This window comes from Saccostrea cucullata, unplaced genomic scaffold, assembly GCF_032062105.1.
Source record: "Saccostrea cucullata isolate Sc308-1 unplaced genomic scaffold, CSIRO_AGI_Scuc_v1 ctg1035, whole genome shotgun sequence".
Taxonomy (NCBI): Eukaryota; Metazoa; Mollusca; class Bivalvia; order Ostreida; family Ostreidae; genus Saccostrea; species Saccostrea cuccullata.
Genome location: NW_026934138.1, coordinates 1 through 22260, shown reverse-complemented (window position 1 = coordinate 22260; position 22260 = coordinate 1). Strand labels below are relative to the sequence as shown.

At 33.6% G+C, this 22260-nt stretch overlaps 5 protein-coding genes across 5 annotated transcripts; 2 read left to right on the top strand and 3 right to left on the bottom strand.

The window, feature by feature from the left end:
- Positions 1–2437: 2437 nt before the first annotated feature.
- On the bottom strand, positions 2438–4537 carry LOC134240020 (ankyrin repeat domain-containing protein 50-like). Its single transcript, XM_062722138.1, has 3 exons — positions 3913–4537; positions 3151–3822; positions 2438–3021 (listed from the first exon to the last, which is right to left on the bottom strand). Exons 1-3 carry the CDS (start codon positions 4535–4537, stop codon positions 2438–2440), a joined length of 1881 nt encoding a protein of 626 aa, XP_062578122.1.
- Positions 4538–5079: 542 nt separating this feature from the next.
- Positions 5080–6330, bottom strand: LOC134240019 (uncharacterized). Its single transcript, XM_062722137.1, has one exon. The coding sequence runs from the start codon at positions 6328–6330 to the stop codon at positions 5080–5082; it is 1251 nt and encodes a 416-aa protein (XP_062578121.1).
- A 1085-nt stretch (positions 6331–7415) lies between these two features.
- Positions 7416–15244, bottom strand: LOC134240028 (uncharacterized). The gene is made up of 4 exons (XM_062722145.1): positions 15159–15244; positions 10997–11134; positions 10567–10761; positions 7416–7917 (listed from the first exon to the last, which is right to left on the bottom strand). The coding sequence occupies exons 2-4, from the start codon at positions 11118–11120 to the stop codon at positions 7673–7675; spliced, it is 564 nt and encodes a 187-aa protein (XP_062578129.1). The 5' UTR covers positions 11121–11134; positions 15159–15244; the 3' UTR covers positions 7416–7672.
- Positions 15245–15298: 54 nt separating this feature from the next.
- LOC134240027 (putative nuclease HARBI1) lies at positions 15299–18291 on the top strand. Its single transcript, XM_062722144.1, has 6 exons — positions 15299–15650; positions 16734–16884; positions 17132–17312; positions 17407–17496; positions 17598–17762; positions 17856–18291. Exons 1-6 carry the CDS (start codon positions 15432–15434, stop codon positions 18082–18084), a joined length of 1035 nt encoding a protein of 344 aa, XP_062578128.1. The 5' UTR covers positions 15299–15431; the 3' UTR covers positions 18085–18291.
- Positions 18292–20181: 1890 nt separating this feature from the next.
- On the top strand, positions 20182–22094 carry LOC134240026 (peroxynitrite isomerase THAP4-like; the record flags this gene model as incomplete). Its single annotated transcript, XM_062722142.1, has 2 exons — positions 20182–20451; positions 21902–22094. Coding segments are annotated over exons 1-2 (463 nt in total), but the record flags the coding sequence as incomplete, so codon positions are not given.
- Positions 22095–22260: the final 166 nt, after the last annotated feature.

The window sequence follows — 22260 nt, the reverse complement described above, 5'->3', positions numbered from 1 at the left end:
GTTCGCTTCGTAATCGGGAGGCCTGGATTCGATTTTCGTTCGCGGCGCCACGTCATACCTTAGACGTCAGCATAGATAGTGACTGTTCCAAGCGCTCGGCAAGAAAAGTGAAATTCACGGGTCTTTCGAATATGAAACGTTGGTCCCGTATTATGTCACGGTAGGCGTTGGTACGATAAAGAACCCACACTGCTCAATGGCCTTGCGTGCCGAGTATACATGTAGGTCTAAAATTGAGACACTTCACCGGCAACCGGTGACGTTTCCATATGAGAGAAAAATTATCGAGTTGAACGTTAAACTATATACAATCAATCAATCATTATGTGCATAAAAATGTTGTTAAAACACATTTTTCATTTGTACAATGCTTTAGGTGAGTAAATTAATTATCTATTTCAAATAATTGAAATTGCTCACTCTAATGTCTGAATAATTCAAAAAGCAATGCATTTTCTCAAAGTATCTCTTTACAGTTTATCATTATAGTTAATCATTATATATGAAGCTATACAGACCTTTCAGGAAATTGCATATTCTTATACTTACTTGTTATCTGTTAACTCAATCATTATATAATGTGTTGTGTAAAAAGATGGTACTTGCCTTATCATGTATAATAAATTACTTAAAATTTCGTATAATACTTATAAGAATGGCATATATGTAAGGCTAAATAAAATAAATGATATATACGGATTCTCAAAATCTGTATTTCTGTTCTTTGATAGTGAACATATGTCAACTCATAACGAGAGTCTTTCTCACACTTTAACCTCTTCCAAATAGAAGATTGTAAATTTATGCCTTTTCTCTGCACTAAGGGTCACTGAGCAGTGATTACTCTTTTTCGAGCATTCACCTACTTCGGATCGGTACCTCAGTTTTCTGGTCTCTTCCAAAGGACTTTTCAAGCCCTGCATAATCAGCCCCTTACTCTGCAACTCTAGTCGATTACTTTATAATTTTTGTCTAATACTGAGTTAAATATCTCGAAACACATTTTATAAGCAAAACTGAAAAGTTAGGTTCTATTATTGACATACAACAGTTTCTATAGAAATTTTGATCCGCCAAACCCAATCTCCCTCTCACCCCAGAAAACACGTTATGAATGAGCTTGGCTTTTTCTCTCTACTACAAACATTCGATCTCACATTCATAAGAAATAGTATTTTAAAGAATCACATTATTCCCTATTAGTTCACGAATAATGTATTTCTTTACACTAGATATTATGCATTTTTTTTAAAATTATTTTTTATAACTCATGATTCCAAAACATTATCATTCCCTTATTAGTATATAATATATAAATAATGGAAAAGGTGAATATAACAAACAGTCATGATTCATATAAAAATCCATTTGAATTTCCTGACAATTGACATCTGTAATGAAATATATGGAGATAACAAATAGTATTCAAAATTAGGACGAGAATAAAATGTAAAAATTAAGAATTTTCTCGGTTTTGGTACTTTTAAAATAATTGTTTCAAGTTTGTAAAGTTTTTCAGTAACAACAATTTACTTCACCATTTATAATGTGTCAAGCAGGACTATGTTTGTCGGATAGAACATTAAAAGTGTTAAGGATCAAGGAGGATTATGTTTCAAACATCGCAAATGGATGGAAAGTAAATATTAGAAATTTTTTTCAGTGACAAACAATACAAAATACACATTTATAAAGATATTTATGTTTCCTCATGCTGCACAACCTAACCGAAGCTCTGTTTTTACTGAGATATAATCAAATAAAATCAACACCTTTGTTGTGATGAACTATGTCATTGATTAAAATGACGAAATAAGAAAAAATATATACATCACATGATAGGGAATCAGATATCAAAATGTAATCGCACAAATACATATTAATATACTGATCCCCTAAATTTACAGATAAACAGTATTTGCAAAAAATATAAAAAGCAATAGGTATACAGCAAAAAGATGGCACTACAAAAATAAATATGCAACCAAATGTGATTGACGAACATAGTTTGACAAGCGCATTGTGCTATCATTATAAGATATTGAAGAGTGCCATACACATATGGTAAAGAAAATACGTGGCAAACTTTGGTGATGCAGGTTATGGTAATGACAATATACTCATTACTCATTATCATAGTGTGATCATATTTGTGAGCATTTGTGATGATATTTGTTCGCTAATTTCTTGCTTATATCTGTTTAAATCATACTCGTAATTTCCCAAAATCTAGTGTGCTAATTTCTGAATTCCTTGTACACATGAAGGAGACTATTACATTGTACGTTCATTTTACGATTTTTATTTTTAAAAAAACATGATAGAGCGAATAAAATGAAAAAATAATTTAGTAAAAATACTTGTATGGTGTATACAATTTCATTAATATATATACAATATGAATACTATATAAAATCATTTCATATTTTTTTCCTTCTTAATTTAAAAGTTTAAGCAGAAAATCTCTGATAAGATTCTGATCACCTTCAATTGCAATTTGAACAGCTTTTTCTATGTGAGCACCATGTTCTACAAGATATTCAACATTCGTGAGGTGTCCATTCTCCACAGCACAACATAGTGGACTGTAACCATAGAAACTTAGTAAATTTACATTTACACCAGCCTCTACGACATATTTAACAATATAAATGTCAATGTGACCTTGACCAGCAGCGTGATGAAGCGCACGATCACGAATGTCATACACCTTGTTAACATCCATCATTTTACCAAGATATTCTACAACATCTAAATGTCTGCTATCACAAGCAGCAGATAAACAACTAACACCGATATTGAAATCGGCATTATTTTGTAGCAAAAATTTTACAATTTCCAGATGACCATACCTTGAAGCGTAACATAGTGGAGAATCTCCATTAAGGTTACAGATATTTACATCTGCACAACGTTTCACTAATGCCTTTACAATCTCCAGATAACCTTTGCTTGAGGCACAGCATAAAGGAGACGTATTAATATCATCACAAAGACCGTGATTTACATCAGCACATTGTTCTACAAGATATTCAATAACGTGTAACTGTCCCTTCTTTGTGGCGCAATACAGTGGACTCTCATTTTAAAAGCTGAGTAAATTAACATCGACTCCATGTGCTACTAGATATTTCACAATGTCGAGGTGACCTGAACTGGCAGCAGAATGAAGAGGGGGATCACTGTAGACCTGTATGCTGCTTATAAGATATTTCACAATCTCTAAATGACCTCCACATACTGCATAAAATAGTGGGGATCTTCCGTCTTTGTCATTAAGATTGACATCAGCTCCGAGTCTTACCAGTTCTTTCACAATTTTTAAATAACCTTTGCTGGATGCACAACATAGGGGAGACGTATTTGTATCACCACAATAACCCTGATTTATATTAGCGCCATGTTTCACAAGATATTCAATAACATGTAAATGACTATTTTTTGTGGCACAGTAAAGTGGATTTCCAACAGAGGTGAGCAGATTAACATCCGCTCCATGTTTAACAAGAAATTCTACGATATTAAGATGTCCTGAACTGGCAGCGGAATGCATAGGTGGATCACTGATGCCTTCTACTCTATTTACGTCAGCTTTATCGATAAGATACTCAACAGCGTCATGATGACCATTACTACAAGCGACAGAGAGAGAATTTGCACCAACTTGTAGGTCAGCAAGATTTTGAATAAGACATTTTATAATATGAAGATAACCGCGAGCTGACGCATAGTATAGTGGAGACCTTCTGCGCAAATCACAGACATTTACATTAACAGCACGGTTTATAAGATACTTTACTATCCCCACGTGACCTTCACGTGCTGCAAGGCATAATGGAGATCATCCAACTTTGTCACAGACATTGATATCAACACCATGTCTGACCAGTTCTTTCACAATTTCCAGATAACCTTTGCTAGAAGCACAGCATAAAAGAGACGTATTTTTATCACCACAATAACCCTGATTTACATTAGCGCCATGTTCCATAAGGTATTCAATGATGTGTAAATGACCATTTTGTGTGGCACAGTAAAGTGGATTGCCACAAGAGCAAAGCAGATTAACATCAGCTCCGTGTTCTATAAGCTTTTTTACAATGTCAACATGACCTGAACTGGCAGCAGAATGAAGAGGGGGATCGCAAAAGTCATCAACTCTATTAATGTCAATTTTATCAATCAACAATTCTATAACATCATACTGACCACTTGAACATGCGGCAGAAACACAACTTGCACCACAATTCACATCTGCACCACATTTCAGCAGACAATTAACGATTTCTAGATGTCCTTGATATGATGCATAATTTAGTGGAGACTTCACGTCTATGTCACAAAAATTGACATTTGCATTGCTCTTTATAAGACACTTTACTATCTCAAGATTACCCCCAACTATTGCATAATGCAAGGGAGATCTCCCATATTTGTCAAAGTAATTAACATCAGCACCGTTCTTAATAAGGTACTTAACAAGATGAAGATTGCCGAAATACGATGTGAAATGTAGTGCAGAACCGAGGTTTGCCATCGGGGCATTAATGTTAGCGCCCCCTTTCACTAAAGAATTCACCGCGTTTTCATTTCCAAAAAAGCATGAATAAGCAAGAATTAAAATATTGTATTTTCCAAAGCTCACATTGACATCTGCTCCTTTCGAAAGCAAAAACTCAACAATATCATTACAAGAAGACGATAATGCTACAAATGACGGTATAAACCTTTCCTTTAAGATATAATTTGTACATTCGGCTTTTACGTGACGAAAAACCAGCTTGACCATTTCCAAACTTCTACTACAACAAGATAGTGTGAAACAAACAGATTGTAATTCCAGACCGGTACCGAACACTACTTCTGAGATGTCTTTTAAAATGTCATCGTTGACGGAACCTGTTGTTTCTACGTATAAAGCGACTTTTATTTTCGACAATCTTTATAATTCTAGACAATAGATTCACATAGCCATATGCGATAATCCAGGTTATGACTGTGGGCGAATATTTATGCAAAATTTGAAATTTACACTCATATCTCTTATCTATTCCTAATTCTCCTCTTTTATCAAACATTTCATTCATTTGATCTTCTAGCTTCTTCTGTAAATGGTTGCCTTTTGTCTTCATGCTCACACTTCTGAACGTCAAATAATAATTGCCTAATTTCACCAAAGTTCAATTTTTCCAAAGTTCCACAAAATGTTGAAACAAATTTTTCGCATTTCCAGAAATGTCCTATTCTGCTAAATACTTCATAAAACTTGAAATCTTTAATGTCACAAAGGATTCGGTCTACCAGTGCCAAAAAGTGGTCCTCAACGATAGGGATCATATCGTCCTTGACATCCAATATCGTGTTTTCAATTGTTAGAAGTTTGTAAATAGAGCAGGAGGTACAATGTTTAATAAGGCATTCTGGAAAACGTTTTCCGAAGTGAACTGCAACAATTTCAAAGAAATTATCATGAATGAAAAAATATCTACCTTCTGCGTCTTGCATCAGATAAGACCCCTTCAATACCTGCATTGCATGTACAAGTTCTGAGTTAGACGTTGACTGGTTTAGTCTACAGCATTCAAACACGTCTTTTAGACAATTCCTATCAAAGGATTTAGGACGGACACAATTATCCTTAATTACACAGTACACCAAGCCTGCATAATGCACTTTGTTTAGCTCTTGCATGTTATCTAGGTCAGAAAACATACACTGGTACGGAAAGAGAAAAAAATTATTCCCCATTGCCTGATATTTTTCAGTGGATGAGAATACCCTACACAACAGGGGGAACATTGGTAGTATGCTAGGTAACTTTAACTTTTCAAAGCATACTTCCCTTACATTTTTATATTTACAGTGATTCTGTAACATGTTTTTCACGTCTTCATCATTAAGTTCATTGCCTTTGTCATCTAAATTAATGACATGATTGTCATCTGTAACAAAGCTATTCAGCAGTTTCGACTCATTAAACACAACTGTTCTACAACTCATCATTAATTTTGATCCTGATTCTAGTAAGTTTAACAAATTTTCAGAATGTCTACTAAAACTGTTATACAGACTCATATCTAGACCATATACACCTAATACATCATCTACAATGAATAATTGCTTGAAATTTAGTTTTCCATACAGGATGACCTGTTCAAGTGATGAAACAGGAATTATCTCAAATCCGTCTTGTGCAAGCTCCAGAGCAATGTGACGAATGAGAAAAGATTTTCCTCTACCACCACTGCCAGTCACTGACACAAAAGGCGAGGCTCTGATCTTATCAAGGCATTTTTGGTAAGCAGACGTTCTCCAGAAAAGTCTATCCATCTCTCGCCATTTCTGTATTTCTCTTTCATGTTGTTCTAGAGAAACGATGAAAATAAATATACCTTGATATTTGATACTGATTTATTTTTTGTAAGTAATTCAGCAACTCTGAAGTAAAACTAATATTTTAATTCAGATGAATTTACTGACAAATTTTGACCATTACAATCATCACCATCATTGTAATTTTGTGGAGTGTACATTTATATGTTTCACTTTATTTTTACCTATCATGTGCATTGTGTTTGGCATTTAATTTCGAGGGAATTTTTAAAAATAACGAACGTAGGATAACGTTCATATTAAGGCTTTTTTGTATTTTGTTGCCCTGACAACACTGGTCATTTTTCTCTTGCATTGCAATCCATTTCCATTACAAAATTATCAAAATATATATTATTGCAATTATTTTCCTGATAAGACATTGAAATTTTTGTTTACATTTAAGAAAAATATATTTTTTGATTTCCTAAAGTGTCTTTTTTTATGGAGGAACTCTATATGTTAACAAATCTAGTAATAGCCTTAAAAATCATAAGGTGTACCTCTGATGTTTTTTGGAATATGATCCTCTGCAGATTTTTCCACGTTTTGAACTCGTGCTGTCAGAACTGCGAGGAGTCTCTTAACAGATGCCCGTGATGAGTGATCTAAATCTTTGCTCTGTAGAGATTCTATTTCTCCGAGTAACTGGCCTCCAGCAAGTCTTTGAATTATGTGAAATAAAATACACGAACTCATATAAAAACAAGATTTCCCTACTTCTGTAGGATATCTTTCAAAATTTTGGATCTGGTGCTTATGAGGAGAAATCATCCCCTGTTGAACGGTCATATCCACCGTAATTCCTATGTTTTGATCAGGTAGAATAAAAATAAAATAATGGCCAAGAGTACGACCAGACTAGAGTGCATCTGTAGTGTTAATTTCCATATATCATATATGTAGTCGATGCCTTGTACAAAACAACACTTCAATAAACAATCACATACTAGCAGTATTGTTAACAATCATTTAACAAAATCATTTCGATAGACATTCATGTACTAAACAGAGTTAAATACTAGAAATAAGTGTAGGGAAGTAAAACCGGATCCGTAGAAGAATAGACCTTCCTTAAAGAATACAAATCAGGAACAGAGCAAATGCGGTTTTCTAAACCAATCAGAGGTGAAAAGAGGTTACATACACTGAAGAGTGAGTATGTCCAGCCAACTGACAGATAAACAGAGACTTTTTAAGGCGAAAACTTAACTCGAAACCATGATAAACTGCTGAATTGTTATCGCCAGTTTGCGATAAAATTACTCTCAAAAATTAGGAATATACAGTATTAGAAAGATTAACACATTACTTCCTTAAGTTCTTTCCATTTCTTTTCAAACTCATTGTCGCTAATTGACTGAGGGCCATGACAAAGTGAGTTTCGTTGGATCCGGACTCGTTCCAGGTCGTCAGTCGGTTCTATATCTGTGTCATCCGGAGTTTCTCCCCAGTCTTTTCTCGGTTTTCTAACTTTGGTTGTGTTTCGTATTATTTTATACATCAATGATATGTCATATGTTGGTGGTATTACAGAACTATTCCCTGTAAAAAAAATAGCAATATATCAATCTATATTCTAATTTCTTACACCGGGTGAACAAAGGTATCATACGCATTTGTAAGTGCAGAGAAAATATATATTGAAACAAGAAGTAAATATCAAAATCTCCAGTGATTTTCAGTATGATTATTGGAATTCTCCAGTGATTTTCAGTATGATTGTTGGAATTCTCCAGTGATTTTCAGTAGGATTGTTGGAATTCTCCAGTGATTTTCAGTAGGATTGTTGGAATTCTCCAGTGATTTTTCAATAGGATTGTTGGAATTCTTCAGTAATTTTCAGTAGGATTGTTGGAATTCTCCAGTGATTTTCAGTAGGATTGTTGGAATTCTCCAGTGATTTTCAGTATGATTGTTGGAATTTTCATGCACCAGGAACAAGAGTCCAGATACTAGATTACATGAGCACAGATCTCCATCATTATTTGATTTTTAACTCTTCCCATCCCAATCCTCTCCTACAATATAGCCAGGCGAATTTGTTATTCGATGAGGATCGCAGATATACAAGGTTGTCTGAACTAGGACTCTTTCTGAGATCCTCATCGATGACAATAACATAAATTCGCCTGGCCATAATAAAGGGTATGGCATGAGTTGAATATCAAATATTGATGGGAGTGTGTAGTCATGTAGTAGAGGTCCGTTATGATATTTCTTCCCTCTTTTATAACAAGAATATCTAAAAATGGATATTTGTTTTCGCTGATTTCCATTAGAAAAGGAATGCTGAAATATCTATAAAACTGCCAATTTTCCCTATTCTTCGACAATCAGAAACATTAAATCAAAGGATTTACTTCACAGCAGACGTCAACCTCCTTATAAAAAAATCTTACTACGGTCAAATTTACATCAAAGCCTGAAAAACCGATAGATTCAAAGTGCAAGGATCCACTATGCGGAAACTGTCAAGCTCTGCAAATCGGCCAATCCATGATTTTTTAAAACAGAATGAAGTTTAACGACAATTGACGTAAAATCTTTTATCCTGCAACTACCCATTGCATTGATCTAATAAAGGTAACCTAATAAACCAAAGCGCTATTCGGTCAATGCCCTAATTAAGCCTCGTGCATGCATTCTGATGTTCTAAAAGCATTGTGACGTCATGTATATTATAATATTTACTATGGCTTCACAGTTTAAACTGCAGATATGTGCCTAAATCTGTCGAAAATAGTTAGCTTTGGAAGTTCAAATGTAAATATTTTGTTGCAGGATAAACAAAATACATGATAACTGTCTTGAAATAAAAGCGATATTTGGGCTCGGGTCGAAAACGTGAAATGGTTCGGCAAGCCTCGCCCTCTATCACGTTTATTTACCCTAGCCCAAATATCGCTTATATTTCAAGACAATAACCATGTATTTCATATTTATGACGTGTTAATCCAAAAATCATATATTGTATGATGTAAGTGCCCTAAATGTGAGGAAAATTTTATAGGGCAAAGAGGAACTAAATTAGCCAACTGTGTTCGCTTGTATAAGCAACATATTTAGGATCCGACTGTAAGAAACACACCATGTAGTGAACAGTTCAAATCCTGCGGAAAATGGAATTTTATATATTTTCTTTTTACAAAGTAAAAGAGGAAAATGAACAATTACGAAATGCCAAAGAACAATATTTCATAGATCTGTTCAAACAAATCTTAACTGTTTCAAGAAATTTGTATCAAATTATTTCATTATGTACATTTTACATAGATTGTCTCCATTATTGTATATAAATAATAGGCGCTGACATTTTATCAGATGAACTGTAAATTGTCTTTATTTCTGTGCCTCATTTAATTCTGATTATTAAAACGTAACAATCATTATGTTTAACTTTGCCTACATTACTTCACAAAAATGACGACATAAAGTAACTTGTTTATAATTTAAAATCAATTGATGAACCCGCATGGGGCAATTTAAAGCTTGCATTTTTCATTTAAGGAATGAATTAAAAAGCAACCCAAGTTATACTTGTACTCTAGCACCAGGACTGGGACAGATTACGTTTTACAAACTGCACAGCATTTATGTGTCATCTTTTAGAAGACAAAGTATAGATTAATGTTATTTATTTTTATTTTAAAACAATCACTGTACTGCATTGAACTCAAACTATTGCAAGGATGGAACCAAGAATTTTATCAATTTAATCGAAAACCGATTTTTTTTCTTTTCATATTTTTCATGGAGTGTCAGAGACACATCTCTTGATTACTCTTAGTATAGAGCATGCAAGTAAGGCAAAGAGGCTAGAATGCAATCTATATGTTTTCTTAACTTTAAGGTATAAAGAAGGATATGGAGATAACGAACAGTATTCAATATCAAAGTCCATAAAACAATAGAAAATAGGATCAGAGCAAACACGGACTTCCGACACATCAGAGATGGGATTAGGTGCAATGGAGGAGTAAGTATAATGTACTATAACATCCATGAACAATTGAGTTTAATGAGCAATTTCGAGGAGTTAGTTAATTAAGGACAATGTGAACTCGATACAAAAATTGTTACTATGTCCTTTTGAACATAAGTGCTTAAGTGTTATTTGCTTAAAACAGTAAAAACTATTCCTTTGTTACAAAACATAATAAATTGGAACTTCTTAGTGCACTTTTTCCTTACCTGGAAATAATTTCGATATCTGATCATCGTTGCAAATCTTTCTCAACTTTTGTTCATGCCTTTGCAGATGATTTTCTAATTTATCTCGTGGTATGACGGTATCAAACCAAATTCTCACAGCCTTTTCTGCGATACCAATACCCAGAAAATACCGAAGACAATTGTCCTCTTCTTTGGAAATAAATGATGCATTTTCTAAAATAAAAAAAAGAGAAAAGTATACTGAAATTATGTTATATCCGTGGAAAAGTATTATGATTTAAAAGAAGGTTCATAACTTAAATATATTGAAACTATAACAAAAATTATTCTTAAGTATTCCATTGTGGTCATTAAGCTAAGACCTTATTAAATAATCTATATTATTGTCTTTATTTCTAAATCAATTTCTACATATACCATTTAATTTTCCATTTAGTTCTTTACACACCAATTTTGTTGTCCGAATTCTCTGACTGTGAATCCTCTGTTGCGTTCACAGAGGTGTTGGTGTTTGAATTCTCTACTAGTTCTGCTGTATCGCCCATAAGCTGTGATGCCTCTTTATCCGACATTATTGGCTTTTTATCTATATTTACAGTTTATACCTTTACAAAAATGTAATATAATTAATTAAAGTTTTGATACTAAAGTTAATTAAAGTTTACTTAGTAAGTTAACTATAATTGACTATAGTTAATACTTCCATCCTATGATTAACTATCATGTTTCTTTATTTTAAAATTCCTTTCTGAAATTTTAATGCCCAATTTAAGCTATATTAGAAATGAATATAACAAATTTAATTTGCATGTATGAACTACAGAACTTTAATTATTTGCCTGATATCTATTTTTAGATACATGTACTTTGATTCGCCATAGTGAAATCTTTGATTTACTATATTATGAAAACATTGATACTATAGTTAAAAGTAAAATTCTTCTAGAGGACAAATAACCTATGGCAACCCGTGTATAAGCTAACTTTCAGATCTCGGTCCACCTTGACCTTGACCTTAGTCATAAGTCATTGGTCAAGATTATGACACATCCTTGGGTCATGGAGATGAACTGTATGAAGTATTGGCAACATCCAACATACCAGTAAGAAGTTACCGTCCAGATACGATTGAACTGATGGACAGAGACAGGGTAATTCCAAAAGAACCCCCCTATCTTTGATTGAGGGGGTATAAATGGTACAAACGATTTAAATAATCGTACAAACAATTTAAGAAATCGTATAAATGATTTTCTAAATCATTCAAACGATTTAATTTCTAAATCGTTTAATCGATTTTCTAAATCGTTTAATCGATTTTCTAAATCGTTCAAACGATTAAAAAAAATCGTTCAAACGATTTTCTAAATCGTACAAACGATTTTTCAAATCGTTCAAACGATTTTCCAAATCGTTCAAACGATTTTCCAAATCGTTCAAACAATTTAAAAAATCGTACAAACGACTTTTAAAATACTTTCTACATTATCAATTTGGCACGAATACGCCGTCGAACTTACATGTATGTCCCTTTAAAACCGAAATAAAATGTTAAACAAAATCTGACACATCTTTTGCACTTTATAATATTTTGCTAGAGAAATACGCTAATTGTAACCTGACATTAAAATAATATGATAAACATGATGAGTTCAACTTCACTTATTTAAATGTACATGTATCTAAATACCATCATTACCTGAAAGTTAAATTTGTATCATTTAAATGGACTTTCTAGCTTGATTACTATTCGTTATCTATATATTCCGTTCAATTTTAAAAATTCTCAAAATGTCTAGTAGAAGATATATGAAATTGTTCAGTGTTATTGTTTTTTTTCAGCAAGTTTTAATTTAGTCCAAATAAGAACTTCAAGCATGCATCTTTGTGCATTTTAAATATGTACAAGGTAACTTGCTGATAAGATATGAAATACTTAATGGTTTTATTACTTGTCCAAAGTCTGAAATCTTATAACTAATTCATGGTGCTTTGATATAATTATAAAAAAAAACATGTTCCCTATAATTTTCAGAGGTCTGTGTTGGTTCTGACTATAATACATATTGTTTCCTTAAAAAATCTGATTGATCATTGCTACTTATCTGAACACTTTATTTTTCTTTTTCGAGTTTCATTGTAATTGTATACTAATTGGACCTTTGAAAAAAGTAAATGAATCTAATAAACCTCTTTTGATAGTAACCTGCCTCGGTTAAGATAAAATATGAAATACTTAATGGTTTTATTACTAATCCAAAGTCTGAAATATTATAACTAATCCATCGTGCTTTGATATAACTATAAAAAAAATTTTCACCTATAGTTTTCCATTAAAAACCAGGGCATGCAGGTTACTGAAAATTCATATTTGACGCGCACACAAATATATTGATAAATTGTTTTTATCGATCCATATTGATTGAATGCAGTAAAAGGTGAGAATAAATAGAGATATAAAACTTTATCAATTTATATTTGTATCAGTGTCTTTTTTTTACATCTATTTACATGCGATTTTTAAAGAATTAAATCATCTAAAGTATCCGCTATAACGAGTTCATTAACACTATAAAAATCTTTGTAACCCTTAGTCAAATTCATCCTTTTTTCAACAATTTTTTAGTAAATGAATTTGTATTTCATACATGAAAAATGCATGGTTAGTCATTGACACGATACAGCGGAATACGGAATATTGAATTGAAAGGAATGTACATCATGTTGATGATTATACTGTTCAGTAAAATTGTACGAATTATATGCGAACATACACTTCTTGTTTATATTGTTTTACGCCTTTAAAATATACCAACCTATACATTTTTGCAATTATTTTTAACACACTATATTCATTATAAATAAATGCAGTTTTTATACTTTGAACCCATACTGTTGCAAGGATGGAAATACCCAAATGATATATCTGATATGAATAAAATTCCTATATTCAAAAACGACAGCCGTGTTTTTTATTCCATCTAAGGGATATAAGTCGGTTCTGCTAAATTAAAAACTTTGTTAAAAATAGTTGGGTAAGTATGGTACTTGTAATTTTTATTTTAATTATTGAAATATTTACTCTATTTTCTGTAATTTAAAAATCGAAACATTTACATTGTTTTACACTTCAGATAGCAAGATAATTCTTCTGCAAAGATATGATTCAATATCAGAGATATCTAAGCATAAATTTATATACTGTTCATTTTGTTTATCATAGATTTACAAAACATTGTGTAAATTATTTCCAACTCTTAAGTGTTATGGTCATGTATAATTCCAATGCTCGCCAAACACGGAGCCTGCGCCAAACCCCGATGAGTTGATTTCGGTACGCAAGCCAAAGGCTAATTTTTGCTTATTTAATAGTATATGCATCGTAAAGATATAACGCTTTAAATTCCAACGGCTCTGAGAAACAAGATGTGTTTGTAAAACACTATGCCCCCGGCGGCAACAAAGTTAAAAAACATATTTCAGCATAAAGGTCACAAGGTCATTGATCTTGGTGTCATTGAAAAGAACTTGATTAGTGAAGTATGTCTATACCAAATATGAAGTCTCTATCTCTAATGGTTCAAAAATTATGGCGAAGGTTCAAAAAAGCTATATTTAGCATATATTACACAGTCAAGGTCACAATGTCATTAACCTTGCTGTCATGTGGAAGGGCTCATTTAGTGGTGTATGCATGCCGAATAAAGTCTTTATCTTTCTTCATTCAAAAGTTATGATGAAGGTTAAAGTTTGCCGACAAAAAAGCTATATTTAGCGTATAAGACACAGTCAAGGTCACAATGTCATTGACTATGGTGTTATTTAAAAGATTTTATTCAGGGGTGTATGCATATCAAATATGATAGAATATAAGTTATCGCGAAGGTTAAAGTTTGCAGAAAAACTATTTTAAGCATATAGGTCACAGTCAAGATCACAAGATCATTGACCTTTGTGTGATTTGAAAGAACTTAATTAGTAGAGTATGCACACCAAATATGATGTCTCAACTATTCATTGATCAAAAGTTATGGCGAAGATTTAAGTTTGCAGACAAACAGACAGCTAGACAGACAGAACAAAATATACGCTTGGGATCTTTCGATCTGTACACATAAAAAGTAAGGTTTATGACGTCATGATATTAAAAACAAAGAGTATTTTTATGTATAAACATGCAAGTGTTATTAAACATTATATAAAGGAATTAAACAGGCGCCGATCCAGGAATTGAAGTTAGAGGGGGCGCCAAAAATAGGCAAGGGGTCTGGGGGCCGCCTTGAGGCCCCCAGAGGGTCCAGGGCAAAGCCCAGGTGGTGGCCCAGGGGGCAAAGCCCCCGGAAGCTTCTGTGTTCTAGAGATTTTGTAGAGTAAAAATGAGGTCTACCAAGTAGACATATCTACATTTTCTAGACAAAACTGTGATTTACGTTAACTTTGACAATTTTAGGGGGGAGGGGGCGCGCCGGGTGCACCCCCCCTTAAATCCGCCACTGTTAAAAACAAAAGCAAAAAATATCAATAACACGAATACACGATCAATATATACTTAAATAAAGTTTTCCCTTTCTGTATCTGTATAATTAACAAACTATCAAAGAAATGCTTACCTATCGAGTATTTGAAATAGCGAAATCAATTTCTGTATACATTTGTTCAATTTCTTCCGTTATTTTATACGAAATGAATGATCTAATCCTGGCGACCGTTTCACTAACAGGTCGTAGCTCGTAAACGTAGCATGTAGACGTAAACGCGAACGTAGCACGTAAGTGCGTTTCACTAAGAGTTACGACTTGCGAGTTACGACTAAACTTGATCGTAACTCTACGAGTGGTCAGGGGCACTCGTTAATTGACTTGCGAGCACGTAAACAAACAAAAATGGCGTCTTTTCTCCTGCTAGCAGACGATGCGAAACGAAATTTTCGACGAGAGAGGGTTTTCCGGGATCGGACAAACCCCCTCGATTATCTCAATGACCAGGAAGTGATAGAAAGGTATCGCTTACCTCGAATTTTCATATATAGACTTATTGACATGGTAGAAGCCGACGTGCAGAGGTCCACAGGGCGAAGCCATGCCTTGTCAACATCCACACAGGTATAAACATCTCTGTATGAAAATATAACGAAGCCGAGTCCGACTTTGTTGTACATTTAGAGTTATCTTTCTTTTTTTCAACAGGACTCGGCACACCATTGCATGAATATAGAATTTTGCATGACGTTAATATTACTATATACGTATATATTGCTTGTATGCCAAAACCATCCACGAAAGAAATGAACAGAAAAAACAGAGATATAGAGAATGAGAGATATTATTTTTTTAATTCCATTTTGTCCCAAAAACTTATGCATATATAAATTTATGTAAAATAACTTGCGTATATATACCAAACATACGCATTTTATAAACGACCATTCCATTGTCTCCAATCAAAAGCATACGAGATTTTTTTAAATAGTTACAATCGAGGAAAAATAAACTTTAATTTATAATAAATTCTAATAAATAAGGACTTGTTTTTCTCTGTTGTCTTTTGAATGTATGCTTGTGCTTGTTTATTATTTTTTAAATACACTGACTATGCTAATTGAAAAAAGAAATCTGAGGTGGTCATAAATAAAAACAAGAAATATCATACCAAGTTCTGAAAATTAAAAAAATATGTATGAGAATATTGTCCCACTTAAACTTTACAGAGTATTAAGATGTCGTTTAAAATTACTACAAATATTGGAACATTTGTATTCCTTTTTTTTTTTTCGTACGGTTGGAAGTTTGTGGTAGAAAATGAAAGTCGAGTATTAAGCTTGTTTAGAATCTATATATCATTTTGACAACTAGTATTAACATGTATTCGATCAATATTGAGATATTCCGCAAAGCAACCATTAATTTGTAGAATGTATATGACTCTCTTCTCTCAACCCCCCCCCCCCTCCCATCCCCCGATTCTTTGAAGGATAATTTTCACGATTATTTTGAATTTATTACAGAGTAACTTCGTATGTTAAAAATTATTTATACATGTATCTATATATATTAAGAAATAAAATGAATCTGCAACAATGCAAAAATACGTATTATGTAATATCAATTAAGGAAGTCATTACCACCCCACCCCCCACAATATTTCGTAGAATATTCAATTGAATGCTTAATTATGCAATTTTCTAGGTACTTGTTACAATAAGATACTTGTCAAAGGCAGCATTTTTCTCGGAGTGTGGAGATCTTCATGGGGTGTCTCGGTCTAGTGTGTCAAGAGCCATTGACAGTGTAACCAGAAGTATCTGTGATCGGCTTAACAACATCCACTTTCCATCTGGTATGTTAACGTTTCAATTAGTTCTTACAGTCCCATTTACAAATCATACTTAAATTTGATATTCACTTGATAATGATAGCAATGATAAAATAATTTTTAATATTAATTGAGAAGAAATATGTATAGTGTATATGCATGCAAAGCACATTCATGCTCTCTCTCTCTCTCTCTCTCATATGTCAATAAATGTAAAATTCACTTTCCAAAAACCGAAAAATTATCAGTTAAAAATTTCTTTTGCATCTAGAGAATGAAGCATTACGAACAAAACACGAGTTCTATCAGATTGCTGGATTCCCCAATGTCCTTGGTGCCGTTGATGGAACTTTAGTTCCAATCACTGCACCCAAAGACAATGAACCAGAGTACGTTTGTCGGAAGGGCTATCACGCTATAAACGTACAAGTGGTTGCTGATGCCTCCTTAAGGTATAATTTTATTTTTCTTTAAAAAGTGCCAAACAATATAAATATTTTGACATTACTGAATGAAAAATAAATATGTTTTCATTTATATCTCAAGGTTTACAAACGTAGTTTGCAAGTGGCCTGGGTCCACACACGATGCGTTCATTTTTTCTAACTCGGCCTTGAAGACTCACATGGAAACAAGGTAGAAATATATGATATATAGATGTATTTAAAGGTTTTAAAACCACCTTATTTTACAACCTTTGTATGATTTAGCACTTATTTTAAACATTACTTCCACAGGAATGACGGCTGGCTTCTTGGGGACTCGGCATATGCTTTAAAGCGGTACATGATGACGCCCAAGTCCAACCCAAGCAATGAGGCCGAGGAAAATTACAATTTAGCCCACAGCAAGACAAGGGTTGTAGTTGAAAGAGCACTTGGTGTCTGCAAATCCCGATTCAGGTACTATTTAACTAAATTACTTCAATTTTTTTTAAAACAATTCAGAAATTTGGAAAAATGTAAATACTATAATGGATTTTTTTTCTTGTATAGGTGCATACATAAATCTGGTGGGATGCTTTTATTCACTCCTGCAAAAAGTGTGCAGATCATCACAGCTGTGTTTAAGCTGCACAACATGTGTATGGACATAAAGCTGCCCATTGATGGAGAGATGTGCGATAACGACCCAGACCAGGAATCTTCTGGGCTACAAGGTGTTACTGCAGATGGTGCTGGACAAACAGTCAGAAGGAGACTAATACAGAGATTTGCCAATTGAAACTATCAGTCTGTCAAACAATTGAAAAATCTCCTGCTAGTGCAATTTTGGCTTTTTGCAGATGCAAGATCTCTTATATTAAACAAACACTCTCTAAGCAGTTAGTTTTACTTAACGAAGCTTTAAACACCAAAATTTTTTTTTTCAGAAAAAATTCCAGGATATCATATAAAGATGTACACAAGTTTATTCAGTTATAATTTTTAACTTAGGGTGCCTGCCATATTTCCTGAAGAAAAATGTTAGTAGTATAAGGGGTCTGGCCGGCGAGGTCAACTGAGTGCACTTTTGGGGTTGGGGGGATAGGGGGTTCAACGGAGTGCACTTTTGGGGTTGGGGGGATAGGGGGTTCAAGGGAGTGCAGCCCCTGTGGGGGAAAGGGGGTTCAACAGAGTGCAGCCCCTGCGGGGTATAGCCGGGTCAATTCAGTACATATGTTGCATCATCTTTTTATATCTATTGCATCATCTTTTTGATACCTGTTGCATCATCTTTTTAGATCTATTGCATCATCTTTTTGATACTTGTTGCATCATCTTTTTGATACTTATTCCATCATCTTTTTGATACCTGTTGCATCATCTTTTTGATACTTGTTGCATCATCTTTTTTATACCTGTTGCATCATCTTGGGCCTGGGGGGATAGGGGGTTCAAGGGAGTGCAGCCCCTGGGGGATAGGGGGTTCAACGGAGTGCAGCCCCTGTGGGGGATAGGTGGGTCAAGGGAGTGCAGCCCCTGTGGGGGATAACCGGGTCAATTCACTACATATGTTGCATCATCTTTTTATATCTATTGCATCATTTTTTTGATACCCGTTGCATCATCTTTTTAGATCTATTGCATCATCTTTTTTATACCTGTTGCATCATCTTTTTTTTTATACCTGATGCATCATCTATAAGGGGGCTGTGTAGTGCAGATTAGACGGGTCTAGGGGATAGCCTGGTCAATTCATTACATATGCCCCCTAAATACGGGGTGTTTACACTGTGTTTACATTTTACTATACGCTGCTACTACTATTCATAACGCTGCTACTACGATTTTGGCAACAACTCAAGAATGTCATTATGACGTCACGCTTTCATTCACAGTCTAGACGGTCTAGCCAGCCAGCCAGTTCAAACTGGATTTCCTCAAAACAATAACAAATAACACACAAGACAAAAACAAAGAACACAGCAATTTTATTCAGAATGAAAATACATCAATTTACTTCTTCTTCTGTGCCTTATCGGTCATCAGGGATAGTTTCCTCTTGTGAGTAGTGCTGGGGCCTGGAATTTCTCTGTTGTGTTCCTTTTTCTCTTTCTTGTCTCCTTCTTTCACTAAAGGTTTGGTCTGGTGGGTCCCTGAGATCTTGGGTTCCTGAGGCTTTTTCTCCAGTTTTTGTATTTCTTTCACTAACTGGTGTGTCTTCCTTCCTTGTTGGCGAATCTTTTCCATCACTTCTTTTCTAAAATCACCTATATCATTATGAATTATCTGCATGATAAAGGCCATTTGATTTAAGATACCATTCTCATCATCATTCTCCTGTCATCTACATCTAAAAGATCCTGTGTTTCTGGTACGGTGTCCTTTGTATTTTCCTCTGCCATATTTTACCTGTGTCTATTTCCAAGTATTAACGAAGTGTGAACTTCAATGTCCAGCGCTGGTTTATATACAGTGCTGCTATCCCACAAGTTGACATGGGATAGGATCGGATAGGATTCAGGATTGAGGATTCACGATAGAAACATATAGAAGTTAATCCAATCCTATCCTATCCTATCCTGTATCCTACAGCCAATCAGATTCGAGCAAAGGTTTATTCATATTTCAGAATAAATTACAAAAACGAAATACGATATAAAATGTTTACAAAAGAAATATTTATAAATTTTCAATAGAAAATAAAACATTCTTTTCTCTAAACACATATTTACATTATAAACTTCGAGTAACACGGCGTACGATCTAACCGTGAACGATCACCGGAAGAATAAGCCTTTTCACGTTAACTGCGGTCCTGTTTTTAGCGCATGCGTATAAACGCTTCCGGACGGCAACAAAACATCCGCATTCCAAGGTTGTTTACAATAACAACGTAATGGTCTTTCACTGCGTTGTTTACCAGTGTTCTAATCGCCAAGGCGAGAAAGCAAAGGGCAAGGGCATAAGTTTTTTCAGATTTCCAAAAGGCAGTAAGAAGAGAAAGGCATGGATTCGTGCGATTAACAGAGATGACTGGGCACCGAACGAATATAGTCGAATCTGCTCTGAACATTTCGTAGGGGGGTGGCACAGCGACGAGGTGGAGGATGAGAACTATAGACCTACAATTTTCACCTACAAAGAAAAACCCCAAACTGACTCTGACGTAGCTAGGGAAGAGAGAAAATGCAGAAGAAAGATTTGCAGCAGGTAGCTTATATATAAGCATATAAATAAACACACTATGTAGCCTGGTATCTCATGGATTCGTGGTACATACCGATTCGTAATGAAATAAAATCGATTAACAAAACTTTTAGCTTATTGTTGTTGTGATTTATTAATAATAGGGTTAAATCTCTTCTTTAGTAAAAAAATTGTGTTATTTCATCACTTATCTGTGTCAAAATTCAGCTTAAAATATGTGGTGTTTACACCGCTGTAGAAAAATCTAGCGTCTCATTGATTCGTGGTACGTCATCAAAATCTGAATTATTGGTATGGCGTGCTATTTCGGGCACAAATACTTCATAAAAAAGATAGAAATATTGACAAAAATTGATTTTTTTTCAATGAATTATTTAGTTTATTGCAAATACCTTTATTTAGTTTTCTATAGATAATTGCAGAAAAGTACATTACCTGCGTCGTAAAACATGTTTTGAAAAGATTTTTTTTTATCAATAATTAACATTTAAATATGTAAATAAATATTTTTACAGTGAAAATTGGATTTCATAACAAATTGATTTGTATTTTAATTCCTGATGTAAAAAGAGGGAAAAATAATTGAATTTGAAGGACGAATATCTTACAGTTACTTGCTATAGTTATCTTATGGCTCCTGGTAATGATGAATAAAAAAAAACACCGATTTTTAACACTAGCAACTTTCCCTACTTTATTCAATGCCCAGCAACACCACTTGATATAAACAGTCAATCATGCAGACGACATATGAAAATTCATTTGAAATTAATTTACCTACTATTTCGTACCGGTTTCGCTATTTTTAGAAAAACAGGTATGACATCCAAAAGCGACTAATATGGATGTAAGTGTAATTTGTATATTTTTTACATTACTTTCCGAATTTTCCGTCATTTAAGCTGAATAATGCCCCTTTGCTTACATCAGGAACTCTGCTTTCGATTTCTCAAAATAAATTTCTGGAATAGTGCATTACGCGTGCGCAATGACGGAAAAAGAAAATACCACGAATCAATGGGTACCACGAATTCATGAGAAACGACCATGTATAGTTATAGTCATCTTCATAAGAAAAATGCATTATTATAATCATGATTATATGCCTTCGTTTTTAGCTAGGTCTCTTTACCTATTAATATAAAATTTAATAGAAAAAATATTAACCTATTCACATTTTTAACCCGACCCATAAAATGAAGCCCTAGCTATATATAGATTAAGTAAAATTCTATATTAAATACTCATAAATACCAATTCCTTACATTTAAAACATATGACAATTAATTCTGGAGGATTTTTTTTTGTATGACACTTTCAATGTTTGAATTTTAAAAAATGATTGACAACATGTATTAAAGTTTGAAATAATTTGCACCATTTTATTACCTTGAAACTTCAAATTGTAGGAAATTAATGAAGCAGAAGCTAGGGACAGACGTTTAATGCAGCAGCACCATGAATTTAGCTTATACACCCACAGCTATTGCTGTTTGCAACCCCCAGAGTCAGACTCTCAGGATATGAACAACAACAGCACCTTCGTACCAGATGAGACATTGAAATTAGATGACATTGACATAAAAACCTTTAATGATAAAGGTATAAATATACATGTATAAGGCAAGGAATATCTGTAATGTGAAACATATATATATATATATATATATATATATATATATATATATATATATATATATATATATATATATATATATATAGAAAAATAATCCAGAGTTTGGAAAAGATGATCACATTTTATAGCAAC